The sequence below is a fragment of the Liolophura sinensis genome, chromosome 8 (genome assembly GCF_032854445.1).
Source record: "Liolophura sinensis isolate JHLJ2023 chromosome 8, CUHK_Ljap_v2, whole genome shotgun sequence".
NCBI lineage: Eukaryota > Metazoa > Mollusca > Polyplacophora > Chitonida > Chitonidae > Liolophura > Liolophura sinensis.
Genome location: NC_088302.1, coordinates 30435724 through 30454803, shown reverse-complemented (window position 1 = coordinate 30454803; position 19080 = coordinate 30435724). Strand labels below are relative to the sequence as shown.

At 37.8% G+C, this 19080-nt stretch overlaps 1 protein-coding gene across 4 annotated transcripts in view; it reads right to left on the bottom strand.

Moving 5' to 3' along the window:
- Positions 1-19080, bottom strand: part of LOC135474006 (nucleolar protein dao-5-like) — a 73022-nt gene that overhangs the window by 17627 nt on the left and 36315 nt on the right. For 3 of the 4 annotated variants that reach the window (XM_064753982.1, XM_064753984.1, XM_064753983.1), the window contains exons 2-5: positions 17093-17283; positions 12585-12765; positions 8883-9021; positions 1362-1487 (exon numbers count right to left, since the gene is read on the bottom strand). In XM_064753982.1, the coding sequence (XP_064610052.1) occupies positions 1362-1487; positions 8883-9021; positions 12585-12765; positions 17093-17153 (507 nt within the window). In that variant the 5' untranslated portion in view covers positions 17154-17283. The remainder of the gene's footprint in view (positions 1-1361; positions 1488-8882; positions 9022-12584; positions 12766-17092; positions 17284-19080) is intronic. The other variant, XM_064753985.1, reaches the window with a different exon arrangement.

Genomic DNA, 19080 nt, shown 5'->3' with positions numbered 1-19080 from the left:
TATCTTCTGTGTTCAGCCAAGCTCATAACCTACTCTTGTACTCAAAGCCTGCTCTAACAGTTCCAATTATAGATGTACCTAATAAGCTTAAAAAACTCTAATTTAATGATTTTGGATCTGAAAATTACAAAACCTCATTGACTGTTCCAAGGAAGCTGCTCTTAAAATAATCCTCCATAAGTATGTAATGTTTCACATATGCAAAATGCTAAAAAAAAAACAAAACACACACACACAACCATATCATGCTTGAGAGATCACACAACGAGCTGCCACAACTGATAAAACTCAAAGCACATTTCGATGAATAGCTTGCTCTTTATATTTCAATAAAATATACATACATGTAGTCTATTATGGGAACAAAGTCACTAAAAGAAGTACATGTATACTGATAAACATAAAAATGACTTCAGGTTGATTCAGGAACAAGTGCTCAAAACAGAAGCCAAGGGATTAGTTTGTAAGCACAAAAACATGAAATTACACCACGCATCACCTGTACAGGAGAGTTATTAGCTCACAGACCAGAGAACACAGAGATAGCTTTACCTGGATGTGGAGCACAATGACTGCCACATGCATTATCACCTGTACAACATGTAAGGGTGTTAAGCTCACACACCAGCGAACACTAATGTAGGGATAGCTTTACCTGGACATAGGACACAATGACTACAACATGCATTATCACCTGTACAACATGTAAGGGTGTTAAGCTCACACACCAGAGAACAATGATGTAGGGATAGCTTTACCTGGACATAGAACACAATGACTAAAGCTTGCATTATCACCTGTACAACATGTAAGGGTGTTAAGCTCACACACCAGAGAACAATGATGTAGGGATAACTTTACCTGGACATAGAACACAATTACTGCCACATGCATTATCACCTGTACAACATGTAAGGGTGTTAAGCTCACACACCAGAGAACAATGATGTAGGGATAGCTTTACCTGGACATAGAACACAATGACTAAAGCTTGCATTATCACCTGTACAACATGTAAGGGTGTTAAGCTCACACACCAGAGAACAATGATGTAGGGATAACTTTACCTGGACATAGAACACAATTACTGCCACATGCATTATCACCTGTACAACATGTAAGGGTGTTAAGCTCACACACCAGAGAACACTGATGGAGGGATAGCTTTACCTGGACATAGAACACAATGACTACAGCATGCACTATCACCTGTACAACAGGTAAGGGTGTTAAGCTCACACACCAGAGAACACTGATGGAGGGATAGCTTTACCTGGACACAGAACACAATTACTGCCACATGCATTATCACCTGTACGACACAAATAAAGCACACAGACATGCAGGTTGTGGCTGATTACCTTAAGGCCACCCATAATAACATCAGCAGTGGTGAAGGAGGACACAGGGCTCTTTGGAAGACCATCATCATCAGAATGGAAAGACTGTCTCTTCTTGAGTTTAGTGGCAAGCTCAGATTTGAAATTCTAAAATAAATTTTGAAAAAATATCCAACACATCAGACAACATGGGCAGAAATACAAGTAAGCCATTATTCTAAAGTGACGCCACTCGTTTTCTGTAAGTTTCTGCTCTGGAGGCTGAGACAAAACGTGAATCTTACGACTCTAAGTGAAACCGTCCCATAAATGTAGTGCTCATGGTGCACCGTAAACATCACAACTGACATATAATCAGAAAGACAATGCTATACCACAATCCCACCCGCCAGTAAATAATTACGAGATTAAAAATAACTCACAGTTACCAGCTTTCTGTAGGAAAGAAGACAGACACCATTATCATCTGGCAAAGCAATGTTCGCCATGGTAGTATAAGGTCTTAATAATGGTTACTACAATGGCTAGATGTTATGCTTAGATATGTTTTATTCTATTGAGGAATCTATCTGAGTCTATTAGTAAACACATGCCAGTAATTGTAAACAATGTACGACTGTTATCAGGTTTTGGTGACACCACAGACATGTAGTCGTAACTACAAGTAGCCGAGGGCTTAGTTGCCTATCACCAAAAAGACTGCTCAAGATGGCAATTAACATCGCCACAGATGACCCATGTCTTTTCATATGTTGTATCTGAAGGTCTTATTACTCATACATGTGTCTTTTGTCCACTTAGCATAACATACCATTGACACAACTATAACAAAACATGTACATCCAGGAAGTTTCTCCTGAATCAGCATTTCAAATCTTTCATAATGCACAAAGGATCTTCTGATTAATATACTTGACATGTTATTACAGTGAGGCAGCACAGTAAATATCACAGCTCTGATTGGTCTGGTACAAGGTGACACCACCAGGATGTGGTTAAAAAAAAACTGTGAATGAATGAATGAATGAACGCATGATTATGGCTTAATGCCACTTCGGCAAAATAAGACACAGAACTAATTTTCAATACAATGTTAAACCCACAAGAAAGAACACCCAACTTCCTTATTTCAACTAAAGTTTGGTATGTGGGACACATAAAAAGCCGTAAAATGATAAATTTGATGCCACCATTTATATTTTTTGGATAAGAAATTTAATCAAACTTCACAAAAAACTCTTTAAGTTACCCTATTATGTAGAGGAATCAATCATAATCAAGAAAAACGTGTCACCTGAAAAATGCTTAACTTAAGCTGATGTGCAGTAATTTGTTTTGGAATGATTAGAATTACCAATGCCTTTCCTGAGTGTCATCACAATCTCTTCAAACTCAAAGCTGTTGTTGTTCAAAATCAACATATAGCATATGATGTGACAACACATTTTCTGTGTTGCAGGTAACTTAAAATATGAAATTTAAAACCTTAAAATTTCTCATCAGAATTGGACATACAAAAATTCCCTGTTTGCATCATACATTGTAACAATTTAACGCCACTTCGTAAACCATAAAACGTAAGAATTAATGATACAATTTGTCAAAATATCCAACAAAATAAATACTGAAGACATGTTATATGATGCATCCAATAATTTCTCTATTGTATCCTGTATTTTCACACTTTAGTGGAACACAGAGTGTATTTTGCCTGAAGTTCAATATGTAAAAATGCACTTTTTAGAATCACCCGAAGACCTTAAAATGATACATTTGATGGCAACACTGTTAAGACATTAAATCAAATTCTGCCAAAAAAACTTTAAAGTGGTCCTATATGGTGGATCAATCAGCATCAAGCAAAATGTGTCTCGTTGAGGACTCCCTAAACATTAGGCGAAACACAGCATTCTCTGGCATGACATATACAAACACACAATTACCACATTACATTCATCGTGGCGTGATGGGACTCATAAGTACAGTCACACAACAGCATACAAACAGCATATAGCGTATGTTGAAAGTCTGCCGCATAAAACCATCAATATTTACAACCTGAACATGACTACATAACAGCTGCAGTACGTGTAGGATGCACAAATATCACTTGTTCATGCTGACGAAATGGGACATGTTTCCAAAAAAAACATGTTAATTATGATTGACTGTTTTGTTTTTTTGGGTTTTTTTTTTTAGCATTAATTTAATACAGTCGATGATCTGGGCAATAAAATAGGCAAATAACAAAATTCTGTGGATGTCTTCCTATTTTTTTTGATTCCTTTCATTCAAACGATCGATACATGTAGCAAACAAAGTGCATTTAAAAATGTCTTAAATCATGATTTTGTATTTCTTCCAAAATTCATGGAAGTGATGGTCTAAAGTTGATATGAAGTTGGATTAACATGTGCACTAAATACAATCTAGAACTACATATATATATATATATATATATATATATTATAAAGATTTGTACACATGTAAAAACAGCAAACCTATGGAATACCATTGTACATGCACCTTCTGGATGAGATCACTTCAACAAATGCAGTATCACCATTAATCGGTTGCAATAAGAGTCAAGCAAACTGAGGTTCAAATGGTCACTCTTCAGTAGTATTTGATAGTTGCTTACACTTGACTGACCACACTCACTTGTAAATCCATGTCCACCTTGTGAATCACCCCCTCCCTCCTGTATATATGTAACCCAGATGTTTATATACAAAAGGGGGGTGTGTCAGTATTTGGCAGTCAGTGATACAAGTATCTGGGCCATACGACACACATATATGTATACATATATAGTATGTGTAGTCACATGTTGACGAGCTGTCAATACACTATATTATAACACTAACAGGGTGAGGACATGGGTAGACAAGGGAGGGGTCACTCAATACATTATGTACAGCAGGGCGGTGAGAAAGTTTGGGTAAACAAGTCTTAATACTCAGAACAAGGTGTTGAACCGCTAATGCCTCTACAGGGCTTCCTCAAGCTTAGAGCAGATTATTTATAAAGGTACATGGATTTAGCCTGACTTCTGTTTATAGCTGAGATTAAGGCGTCAGATCACTCTATAAATATCAAACGCAAAAATAATTACATTGAAAAAAAAAAAAAAGAGCTGAGAATACAGTGCACGATAGACATCAAGAGAAATGAGTCTCCACCCACAGTCATGAACATTTTCAACTATATTTTTATAATATATACTGGTTTGGAAACAAACTGAAAGCTTAGCACACATCACAAATCGTATGGACATCCAGACACATGATTATTGTAAAAATTCTCAGGTAACTAGGGCAAAGTTGTTGCATCACCCTTAAGCAAGTTTTAGTTGCCGGGCATTAGTGTGCTGAGCCACTTTCACAAGACTTTGTAATTTGACTTTTCGCAGCTTTTCTCATGACAATGCCTTATGGTGCTACATTAAACCTTGACGTCTTTAACCGAAATGTTGCGAGAAGTAGGACTTACGAAGCTTTGTGAAAGTGGCCCCTGCACACATATTATACACTGTATGACTCTATGCACTGAGTGAGTGAGCGAGTGAGTTTGGGATTTAACGTCACCATGCACTGAGTACAAACGTACATGTAACAAAAGGCGAACACAGAGATACGAAATGTAAAAGGTGAATTTCCCCATTTGATCAGAATTATTAAAGTACATGTACCTCAGTTGTTTTTTTTTGTGGAAGATAGTATGATATCCTGGTGCAAACTTTTAATAATGAGTATAATTATATATGAAATTATCTTAAGACCTACATGTATAACAGTCTTTTTAGCTAGTTAGCCATAAACATAAATACACACCTGTTTTAATATCCACGGAAACGATGGAATATTACATTTTCCCACAGCAGAACCAAAAGGGCGTTGTTGTTTTCACACTTGAAGTACACCCAGTAACAAAACCCAAACATGACATTCCTAGCCTTCCACAGCTGACTGCCGCAGTAGATCTACCTAACATATACATGTACACCAGACACACTGTCCATTGAGTAATCAATACCATGCCACACAGCCTGCGGAATTCTGTCTATCAGCATACAATGCATCAAATATCCTACCCTTAACTCGGCTGCCTTTTGCCCAAATAAGTGGCGGCTCATCTAGCCTCAATTTATGTCTTCGCACAGTGAAGATATATTTCCTGACTATCACATCATTGCTGATGTCATATGTACAAGAAACTTAATGCTTTACCAGTTTTCCCCTTAAAGTACATTTAGAGCTATGATCATCCTGGTTGTGTCAAAATGGTGACATAAGAGCATGATTTAGAATATAAAGAAGGCTTATATGTGTACAAAGAGATAAAGTCTGCAGGTTTCTTTCACATTTATACATGATGTGAGATTCGTTAAAGAGTCAATAGTCACTTACCCCTAAGCTCAACTGTACGACGGAAATATGACAATATATTCTTAAATTAAGTCGTTGTCTCCCCATAAAGTCCTTTATGATATATAATTACAATCACAATGAAAACACAACTTATTATATACATATATATAATTGTTTCAGATAAAAATGATCAACAAAAAATACACCTATTAAGCAATATTAGTAAAATTTTGTATCATGAATTTTGTATGTAACAACTGTAACAAAAATCTGATGGATCTTTCAAGAAAATTTAAACTAAATTCAAGGCACTGATCAAATTCAGTGATCAAATTAAGCTCACCATTTGGATGACGTGCGAGTTATTAGCTACATGTGCACATGCAGGTTTATGTAATAACCATCTTTACTGCACGCCCTGGCATGTTTGCACAAATTGTCATAAGATAATCAGGTACTGGTAATCACAATTACGCTTTGGGGTCAGAAGTTAAACAGGGTATTATTGGACATTGACAATGTAAATCTCAGGACAATGGTACACAGTGCAAAATGTATATCCAGACAGCTCTGACAGCCCAGAGAGAGTGGACTGGATTTGCACCGTTACAATTATCCTTCTCCTGAAAGTGGTTAACCGTGAACATTGTCCAGTGTTAAGGTCAGTCAGAACACCTCAAACAAACAGCTTTTTCACGAGTCAATCCGCTCAAGTACACAAATCCACGGCTAATCTTCTTAGACTAAAACGTCTTAATATAAGGCTTTAGCAAATGCCTTGGCAAAATTAAACACAACCTGGGTGAACTGATAAGGCCTGAAATGCATGTAACACAATTAAAACCTTTCCCTTAACAACGACAGAAGTTTACAGAATAACAATGCCACAGTTAGATTCAGACATAAACATACACTTTAAAGTAAAAACTTTAATACGCATGAAACACTGACGATTTAATCTGCACACGGTCTGCTTACCCTAATTCTTCAACCTTTTCAACCGCCTCTGCCGACAATATTTACAAAAACAAACCAATTTTAGCAGCATTTTCATAATAATTGTATGCATAAATTCCACTGAAAAAAGTGCTTTATTGGTGGAGAAGGATGAAGGTGTGATTGTTTGAGCACATACACATAAGGTTTTATGGCTCTTTCAGGGAGTTCATACTGGTAACGCAATTCTCCTCAAATCACATAATAAACTGGTTTGGTTATGCAACACTTCTTCACCTCCCAGTTTTAGCTAATTGTGTTGGATGTGAAAGCATCACAAATGGTTGCAGGTTAGACTTAATAAGATTTATTTATTTGGTATTTGAATATTTTGCTTCTACGACAGCAGCCAGCATTATGATGGGAGGAAACCGGGCAGGATTCGGGGGAAACCCATGACCATCTGCAGGTCGCTGGCAGACCTTCCCACCTATGGACTTAATAAGAGGCTTGGATTTTGTTTACTATTACACTGTTCCAACTTCCATACAAATCCAGAATATTTTATGAACAGGCCAGCAGCTCACAGCTCTACCAGTCTGAAGAGATCAAGATGCGCTAAATCCTGTACAAATGCAACCAGTAAATCAGGACTTTAGACACAGTTTGAATGAAATGCACTGTTCTCCTAAGGGCACATATGTACATTGCAATAATCTTAAAATAACCTATCCAGATTAGATAACATAGCTCTAATATGCCAAAACGCACAGTGCCTTTGATCAAATTTGTTAGGGCTTTAGAACAGGTGTGTGATAGGTACAGTGTTATTGACCGTCGCCTGTCAGCGTTCTGGCGTAACTGCACATTTTTTGTCATGAACAAACAGATGCAAGCTGCCATGCTGGAGTATCATGTCTACATATCCAACCTCAAAGATGGTTAGCCTTGAACTGAGAACATCTTAACATAGTCAATAAAACAGCAAGACTCGGGACAACAACAACAACATCAACAAATCTTCCTCACAAACAATGGCTTGCTTTTATCACAAATCCTGCACGCCTCTTTATATCAGCAGAAGATTACGTACTGCCATATTTTGCAGCAAAGCGGAAGACACTTTGATCCAAATTCAACACTAGGACAGTAATAAATACATATTTGTCGTGAGTATTGTATTGATTGTGCGAAAAAGCTGTCAACTGGATGCAACAGTGGTTTAACCTTGAGGATGTAACACCAGGTTGACCCTCATCACGGAAACTGTAAAGTGAAGTCAATGTCATTCAGTCATGTCTTTTATTCCTGCCAGATAACATCTGATAGCACCAGAGGAAAAGTGTATGGGGCAGGGGTGTGTGAAGACAAAACCCTTCATTATTTATATAAAGGAAGAATGTTAAGTCATCAGTATGTTAAATGAAAATGCCATGTAATTTATTATGACTCCTCAAAGAAAGAACTTGCTTATATTCATTACACAACAGAGAATACTTTGCCAATTTACCAAGTTTTCACAAAAAGTAGAAATCTAGTCTGTGTATACCACACAATGGGCTGACACTTTCTTCCCTTCCGTCCCCATGAAAAAGAAATCTTATCAAGACTTCTGGAACTATACATAATGTCTTATAAATTACAGATATAACTTTTTTCAGCCATATTATCTTTCACCTTTAAGTTATTGTTTACACTGGGTAAAAGTTCAGTGCCCTTTCCTAAGCTTGACTTCACAACTGGGTCATAAATAATTAAAATGGCGACACATCAAAACACAGAAAATTACACCAATACAAAAAAGATTTTGCAATTATCCGAATTTTTGACAGGCAACGATGACATTTAATAAAGCAGTGCAAGTAATTAAATGTCGGCAGGTGATGGTGGAGAGACTGCCTAACGAAAATTACATAATGTGAACAGCTTTCAGTTGGCTTGTCTCAATCCGCATAGCTATGTTAAGTGGAGAAAACGTGTTGCTCAACGCTCGGTCACCGACTTATTACTATGAACAAAAAGGCCATGAGAAAAAATTATTTAAAGGCAAACAATTGCGCCCTTATCAGGTAACATTACAAATAAAAGTCTTACAACAAGGTTAATTTTCCTTAGAAGATGAAAGAACAGTTTTTAGCTACAGAACATATGGCAAGAAGAAAAAGAATTAATGTAAAATTAAGCAAAAACTTCAAAACAAAAGACCAGCTTCCACCACGAAAACAATAGTACTGACCTGGTTGATATTTTCCACCGATTTAGCACCTTTTGTGAAAGTTTCGATGTTAGCTTTTTTGGAATCCTTTGGATCTGGTTTGAAAATACTGTCTTCTGAGATGCTCCTTGCTTGAGACAGAGTATTGTGCGTCTTAAACCTGAAACAAAGAAAGTATCGTACATACATTGTATCCGGTCATCAACTTTGATACATTTATCATCAGCATGGATCACATCTCCACTGACCATATCATCACTACGCGATATATCATCGCTACAGGCCATATCATCGCTACAGGCCATATCATCACAACAGCCCATACCATCACTCACACCCAAAATCACTACAGGCCACAACATCATTACAAGCCATATCATCACAACAGGCCATACCATAACTGAACATGCTATATCATTATTACAAGCCATGGAAGCTACATGTACATCTATTATCATATCATATCATATATCACCACAACAGGCAATATCATCACTACCAACACAAGCCATTTCACCACCATGGATACTACATGTACATCTATTATCGTATCATATCATCACTACAGATCATATCATTACAACAGGCCATATCATCACTACAGGCAATATCACCACAACAGGCAATATCATCACAACAGGGCATACCATTATGACAACAGGCCACACCATCATCACAACAGGCCATATCATTACTACAGGCAATATCATCACTACACAAGCCATTTCACCACCATGGACATCTATTATCATATCATATCATCACCACAGGCCATATCATCACCACAGGCCATTTCACCAACCATTCTACAGGTTATTAGTCAAAGATAATAGCACTACACTAATTCCTCCACCTTTTTTGCGTATGAAAGGGCAAATTTATGCACATTTTTAATTTAATTTTGGAGAAAAAAGCACATTGGGTGGCAGTATCAATTTCAGGCCTTCACAAAAACTATAATTTAATCTGCCTACATTGAGTAATGCCTTCAAAATATGCTTGAATAAACACCTTGCAAACATGCAAAAATGTTGAAGAGTTACAGTACAGGCCACTTAACTGATAATCTTATCACCAGCATGAATTTACCTGCAGGCATATGTATGAGGATTACTAACACTGTGACTGAATGATTAGGTGGAAATACATGTATTAGATCTCATTTGCCAATCCCAAAGGATTTCAGTCATATTATGGTGAAAAACCAGCCCAGCTTTAGATCACAAGCTTTATACAGGCGTGTAGAACGAGAAAAATAAGCCTGGATATGGATGAGCATACTGTCAATGTAAGCCAGAGGATGGTGTGAGGTTTTCAAATTGCCTTATTCCACCCTACATGTACATTATAAACAGGATTACATATATATATATATATATATATATATATATAAATATATATACATATATGCACATACAAATCCTGATAAAGAACTGCTAATGCAATACAAAACATAACAGCAGCTTGGTTCACAGAAATCTGATGAGAGCCGATAAAGCCAGAAAGAATTCATCAAGACAATTTTACCTATGAAAGGAAGCCGCTGGGCGGTTTCGTGAAAGGATGAAGCTCCGCTCCTGGGATCAGTCCAAAACCCGCAAATGGGATAGATTATGCCACATAAATCCAGCCTTTCTGGAATATGTGCGAGTCTAATGGAATGTCAACAAGCTAAATGGAAGGGCAATATGCCTCTTAGGACATGTCCTGTATCTGGGTAAGGGCAGATGGTCAGTATGTCAGGTCGTAACGTCTTCTAGGCCGAACAAAACCAAAATGAAAGGACTCTACACACGCAATCCTCCCGAGATCCCAACAGCTATGTCTGCATCAACAATTTGCAGCATTCGAAGAGGATTTGCTCAAGGTTTTTGTTCTGTATCCAAACTCCTCGGATGTAATCCATCAACAAAAAAAAAAAAAACACAGTCAATAAAACAGTACAGCATGCATGCAGTCAGAATGCAGAGCGCAGGAGCATGTCCACCCAGGGGTTACATCATGTCTGGCTCGTCGAAGAAGCCATTGTGCACCCTGCTAGGGGAGACAGCCAGGGGTTTATATGATAATCAATGACTCACTCCACAGAATGGTGTGAAGAGGACAATGCTTGATTGCATCCTGCCATGACAAGGGAAGGGTAGTGTGATCAATGAATCACTGAATTAATGAATTAAAGGAGACTGGTTCAAATGCTGGTATAGTTACCACGCTGTATCAGTGTTAAGCCATACTAACAACAGCTTACCCTGTTACAATATCGTGACACCAGAATCACAAACACTTAGCTAACTGAGTACCAACCCAAGGAGCTTGCAAAATCTTATGTCATTGCCTTGATTGTACATGTAGCTTCCTGAATAAGCCAGTCAGACGGAACAATCTCCACGCATTTCATGGATGTGTAGTATTTGTCACTAATACAAACTCTAACCAACCCAGAAGACAGACACAGCACTGTTACAGTCTAATAACTTCTCTGGCAGACAGATGGTTACGTCTCGGCATCAAAAGCCCACCATCCACAAGCTTACTACTGAAAGACATTCATCACCTTCATAAATCTGCCATAATTCAATACAAGAAGGAAATCATTGAAAGCCTAGGAAGGGTATGGGAGACTTGGGGAGACATAACTGCAATATACCACATGTTCTTTATAAGACAGCACTTGGAATCAATTCTCCTGTGAGGGCACAATATAAAAAATTTTTCCAATAGACGCCAACATAATGATGCTTGGCCGTATAAAACAGACCATAGTAAACAATTTATCCCTATTTCCCCACTGAGAATGATACCATTGGAACTTCCTGCGATAAAATGGGGAACATAATATGCCTAAAAATGCATGCAATTGGTCCATATGGTGTATTTCTTTTCTGTACCATGTTTTATTTTTTGTGTAGTTCGGATTGTAAAGTAAAGAGGTACATGTAGTGCAGCGTAATAGTAGAGGAGAATACGTTTTTACAGGCTTGTCTGAGAGGGAATCGTTAATTCAACTGTCACAGTCGCAAACATCCATGTGATTTTCTGTCTAAAATGTGTACCAAACACAAGATATTCAATCCTACGTTTTGTAATGCAGAGATGATGCAAATTTTTCGATAGCTTCGTTTCAAGATTAAATGACTATTTCAACTGTTTGGTAGTATACTAGTACTGTACACTGAAAAGCCTTTCACAGACTGTTCAACACGGCACATTTTGATGGCTCAAATTATGCTGGAGTAATTGAGCTAATACCCAACTCAACATCCAACTTTAAATGCAACCTCTATTGTAAAATGGATATGGAAACAGTAATATTCTTTACAGAATGTTTACAAACAATACAAAAATTATGTATATTTATTTCACATTAAACAAACTGTGTTAAACAAGAAATCAAAAACTTGTTACTCTATAACAAGGTCTTTTTTTTTCTGCCTTTTGCAAAATGGTCGTTCTCAAGTAAAAATGTGCCAGATGGATTCGACACATCTGGTCCCACCACCCTTTCTTGTGATAGCATTGCTATTCACTTTCATTTCTTTCGAAAGCAGTTGTGACGTCATGTAAGATACGGCTGACCTGGTTGAAACAAAAGTGCACATGATTTGTCTATTGCGTGTTCTTGATTGACAGCTCAGAAAGGTCTATTGTTCAAGTGACATTCAGTTGTTCAAAATCATGGACATCTTGTTCAAGTGCGGATGTGCAAGTAAGTGCATGGCTTACCCTCCATCATCTTCTTCCTCCTCAATCTGCTGGGACATTAAGGCGCTTGTAGATTTGGCCTTCACACATACTATGCTCGCACTCTCCTCTTCCTTCAACTTGGAGCGTTTCCTGGAAGCTCGGAAAAACTTTCTCATTGCTTCAAAGGGCTTAAACTTTCTCTTTTTCTCATTTTTGCCATCTGTAACAGAAAGATTTTTCAACTTATTGAGCTAAGCGTCAATAACCAGTGTGCAAATACTGGCAAATTTTGCTTTCATAAAAGAAGCTGGATTTAATAACTATTGACTTGAGAGTGAAACATCTGGTTTAATAAGATCAAACATCCATATCAATAAAATTTACACAGAACAATGGAAAATACACTCTGCGTTTACAATGCCCGGGATTATCTGATTGATTTATTACACCGTTGTTCAAACCCATTCAAAATATTTTCTCATGCCAGGAATGGTAACAAAAATAGAACAACATACATATAGGAAATTGGACAAATGCTCTAAAGGAAATAGTCCAATTTCTTGTTGACTTCCTCATTTGCTTGTTTGTTTTATTACAGCTTAGCACAACACTCTGGAATATTTCATTTGCATACAAGATTGATGTTTGGTTTATGGGAGGAGAAAACCAGCCCAAGCTATGAGGAAAACTTGCCTACCTTGCCAGGTACATTACAAAACTCCTCTGAACACAACGGGGGATGGGAAGGGGGGGGAGGGTGGTGGTGAATTCAATATGCCTTTAGAGCACTGGGTGAGCAAAAGCTCTTCTCACAAGAAAATACTTCTGAGAAAGAACCTTTTGTTTTGTAGTTGTAACCATATACCTTTTAAACCTCATAGACACAACACACTTGAGTGCAACTATTACCCCTTACAGACACAACACACTTGAGTGCAACTATTACCCCTTATAGACACAACACACCTGAGTGCAACTATTACCCCTTCGCACTTCTCATACCTCTGATTTATTTGTTGGACATATTGCTATTGGTTGAAAACTGTGTCGGAGAAAAAGGGTCACGCTGCCAATTTTGTCACCTCTCCAGACTCAGGTATTGAACTCTTAATTTTTCAGCAAAAGGGGAAAATTAAAAAGTTGCCTAAAATTCAAATCTGGTGCCAGGTACAACGAGGATCATATAAACATGCCTACAAAAAGTCTGTCCAAGCATTACATGCATTTGTTTAATTCTGTAAAAAGTGACTATTTTATTTATTTCATCGTTGATTAACGCCTTACTCAAGATTTTTTAACTAAGATTTTAACACTTACATGTAATTAAAATTCCAATTCCGCGTAAGATGCACTTACGCTGTCCATCTTCCAATTACCACGTTTACCTTACATGACCACTGTAGAGTGTTTTTGTGCGTGGAGTTTGATTAATTTCTTACCACAGAACATAAGTGTTTGCGTCAAACGTATCATTTTAAGATCTATGTATGTGCCTCTGAAAGTGCGTTTCTTACATGCCAAATTTTAGGTGAAATACAGTATGGTCTTGATAGTACTAACTGCTGTATACAGGTGGCGACTGCTGTACTCAGGTGGCGACTGCTGTACTCAGGTGGCGACTGCTGTACTCAGGTGGCAACTGCATGTATCACACTATTTCTGAATATGCTGGTTTTCGAGTTTTAACTGTTTTGGTTGCTCTTAGAATCTGATTTTTAACATGTCCCAACATTTATGTTTCGTTTTTGGTGTTCTCATCACCATACTGAAAACCTCAACTGCCTACTTTTTTCATCATGTTCTCGCCACGATATGGCTAAAATATTGCTGATCTGGTGTTAATCCATAATGATTGATTGATTCATTCATTCACTTTTAATCTGAAACCATCTATAATTTCATACAATTACATGCAGATTTAAAAAAAAATGATCATCACAGCTCAAAATACAACAGGCTTACATCATCTTGCTTCAAAAAAAAAAAAAAAAAAAAGGATATGCATTTACATGGCAAATTTACACAAGTCATGAGCCGAATCAACAAACGAGCAATTATATTCCCGCACGATTTGAACTGGAGGCTATATGGCTTTGTGTGAATATCTGCAGCTTGTTGTTTAATCTGCCGTATCTGCAGTATACAGACGATGCCATTAAATCCCTGGCTGCTGTGGACATGGCATCTGAGTGCCCCTCTGCACATTGACAACCCTTCTCATTTCCTCTCCATTTCATGCAAACTTTTTACACAATGTTTTTAAGCCACACTTTATGTCATCAGTTGTGCAAACTTACACTGAGTGCACTTGGCAGAAGAACTAGCTCTTGTGGACTCAAAGCCAACAGTTTAGACAAACTGCCTTCACTTTCGAAGGATTAATTAAGACACCCCTGAAATAGGTTTCTCTTTTCATTTTTTTTTTCTTTTTTACAATAGTAGAAAAACCAGATTCTGGTACAAGCTGACATAATAATCAGCCCCACATTTTAATCCGGATATTTGTCCCTATCTGAAATTACTGTGTTTCATCATGAAGCCCACTCGGTACATAGTTTACTCCATGGGAGATATGTTGAAAAAAGGGTGCTTAAATCCTCAAAATGATATCCAATACATAAAAAGCACTTGCAATATTAACACTGCCAAAATTTCTATCCAAAAATATCAGATAAGCATGCCAAAATGTGAGTAAATATCAATTCATGAAAAATTAAACTATTTTAGCAATATTTTCAATGGCGAGATGTTATACATCCACAAACCATCTATTCTTATAAAATTCTTATAAGTAACTATGTGATGCTGAGATAAAAATACACATCTAGAGCACAACAGGTTCAATTATCACTCTTCTGACAGATTTAAATTACCAATACTGGTTTGCTTGAAACCACAGTCCCTGTGCAGTACAAGGGGAGATAACTGCTGTTATTGTGAGAAGATTTTTTCCTATCACTACCAGACAGCTGTTTTGCTCAAGACATACTTATAGAAAAGAAACAGTCTGACATATTACCTCAGTAACTCCACACGTATGCAGACATGTTTCTACAGATAACAACACAACAATTAAAACATTTTAAAAGTACATAAAGGACTGGTTAGGATGTTTTTTTTTTTTATCCATGGTTTATGAGAGAGCCAACACTAAACAATCCGAGAATTGAATACAAATATATCTGAAAATCCACATTTTTAATTTGTTTGATCTTGATATTTTTATGATCTTTGCTGTTTTCCAAAGCAGGAAACATGTTTTCAACAGGAAAAATTTCTGGCACAGTCTGTATTTCCAACACTCAATATGTGTTTTATGTTCTATCTCCACTCTTATAACAAACAATAATTTAAATTGTAAAAAATTTAAAATAACTCTTTTCGGACCATATTGTTGATTTCCTTATACATGTTTGTGTGTAATGCATGTAACAGTTAAATCAACATATATTTTTCCTTCTTAACTGTGGCCAGGAAATTTAACACATCACAAAATAGTTCCCTAAGCATCAGCCTATCTGAATCTGCAACAAATGTAATTTTTAAAAGCCTTCACTTACTTATATACATGCATGACATGTACAAGCATGTCCAATTAAGAACATGCCAATGTTAACACTGCTTAATGTTTTTTTACGTTTTACCTGCTCCGACAGAGTTCCAGGCCTGAGCTAGCAGGGCTAACTTTAACAGTTTGGCAAACCATACAAGTATATGTGCGAATGTTTGCTGGTAATGTTGTCGTAGTGTACAGGTGATATGAGGCTATTATCCAGAAATTCATTAGGACAGACACAACTGCATCCACTACTCCCCATTACACTATAGGCAGTGTGTAGCAATAGCCCGGGATATCACAACTGATTTATTCATCATTATGGTGGGAGGAAATCGGGACAGTGCCTGTGGGAACCCCAAGACCATCCGCAGTTTGCTGGAGTGAGTGAGTGAGTGAGTGCCTGGGGTTTAATGTCGTACTCAACAATTTTTCAGTCACATGATGACAAAGGAATCCTTAGGGTGCATGTACATGCATGTGTAATGTGCCTCCTTGTTGCAGGACGAATTTCCACCGCTCTTTTATTTAGTGTTGCTTCACTGAGACAACTTACCGAAGGCAAGTAAGCGCCTTGCCCGAGCCATTATACTGATACGGGTCAACCAGTCGTTGCACTATCCCCTTCATGCTGATGCCAAGCGAGGAAGTTACAACTTCCTCTTTTAAAGTTTTAGGTGTGACTCGATCAAGGATTGATCCTGGATCTACTGGTCCCGAAGCGGACGGTCTACCAACTGTGCTATTCGGGCGGTCACAGTTTGCTGGAAGACCTTCCCATGAAATCACAGCTACATGAACAACTTAAGTTTTCGGGCTTAGTTTCAAATATTCACAACTATAGGAATGATACAGAAATAAAAATGCAGTTAACACAGCTATTAAAAAAAAAAAAAATTAGAGTGAGTTGTATTTTTATAAACCTCCAACCGTCATTTTTTCTCCTAAAAGAATAAAAAACAAATCAGTGAATTGTTTTCTGAAATCTTACCTAGCCCTTCCTCCATCTGCTCCCCACTGGGCCCTGCAACCACTTCCGCCTCGGTTTCCATGGTAATAGCTCCTGTCCTTTGTTTCACTTCTTGGTTTCAGCCAGGGCTGAAGGAACAGCTGACCAGGTCACCACCATGTGGGGTGCCTCCTCTGTTGTCAGGAACTGATGTGCCCCACCCTGAGAGTCATCTGCCAAAAGAAAACAGCACACTGTTATTACAACGATGCCAACAGTGAAGTGATACAGATGTTCACGTAGATACAGCAACTCCTCTCACAGCATGAAACACAAATCTATGCTGCATCCTGAGGGATAAGTGTACCACTCAGAGTGAAAGTTTTCTGCACTGGGAACAGGGGGTTGCTGCCCTTTTACTGGGTACAAAAGACACTATCACCTTGGACTGGTACAGCCAGCTTTTTCTCTCTGACAACAGACCAAATACAACATACATGTCCAATTGTTTGTATCATCAATACCCACACATGCACGTGTGTACAACGTACATGTCCAATTGTTTGTATCATCAATACCCACACATGCACGTGTGTACAACGTACATGTCCAACTGTTTGTATCATCAATACCCACACATGCACGTGTGTACAACATACATGTCCAACTGTTTGTATCATCAATACCCACACATGCACGTGTGTACAACGTACATGTCCAACTGTTTGTATCATCAATACCCACACATGCACGTGTGTACAACGTACATGTCCAACTGTTTGTATCATCAATACCCACACATGCACGTGTGTACAACGTACATGTCCAACTGTTTGTATCATCAATACCCACACATGCACGTGTGTACAACATACATGTCCAACTGTTTGTATCATCAATACCCACACATGCACGTGTGTACAACGTACATGTCCAATTGTTTGTATCATCAATACCCACACATGCACGTGTGTACAACGTACATGTCCAATTGTTTGTATCATCAATACCCACACATGCACGTGTGTACAACGTACATGTCCAATTGTTTGTATCATCAATACCCACACATGCACGTGTGTACAACATACATGTCCAACTGTTTGTATCATCAATACCCACACATGCACGTGTGTACAACGTACATGTCCAATTGTTTATATCATCAATACCCACACATGCACGTGTGCACAACGTACATGTCCAGTTGTTTGTATCATCAATACCCACACATGCACGTGTGTACAACACACATGTACAAAGCAATCACTGGTCACTAATAACAGATGTGACAAAACATGGCACAGGTAAACTGCATCTGCATATTGTAAACCACATGTGTGATTTCAGACTGACTGACTAGAGTATAATTTATGTAATACCCCTATTCTTCAACCACCTCTGCAACCAACATTTTGAAACATTCTGAAAGAGCAATGGAGTGTAGAGAAATAATTTGCTCAGTTACAGGTATACGAAGCATGCATCTTTAGTGACATAAACAAATCATTTTTAGCATCATAATAAATACGTGCATAAATTCCAGTCAAAAAGTGATTTAGTGGCTGGGGAAAAGGTTTAAGATTTACAGTATTTTATGGGTTACTTACACTTCAATATAGTGCTGCCTAACAATTCTGCACGATTCCACCAAACAAGGATGTAGTTACATGTACATGTACTCTGGAGGACTGTGACTGTATGAATGTCACATAGTACATCAGGAAATCCTTGAGAGCAATGTTAACTGACGTTCTCACACATAATTAAGCCATACACATTACATGTAGCTACGGTACATGAAGCTTTCGTTTTACTTTGTACTAAATATGTACAACTTTCCCTCAGTTACGCTACAGTGCGGTACACAAGCCTTTCGTTTTACTTCGTACTAATTATGCACAAGTTGAGTGCCTTGAATAACGTTCGTTAGTGGCTGATAGCCTTCAACGCATGTAATCGATAAATGAAATGGACATGGTGTGATGTTCAATGTAAAACATAACCCTAAAGCCAAATCAGTATGATCC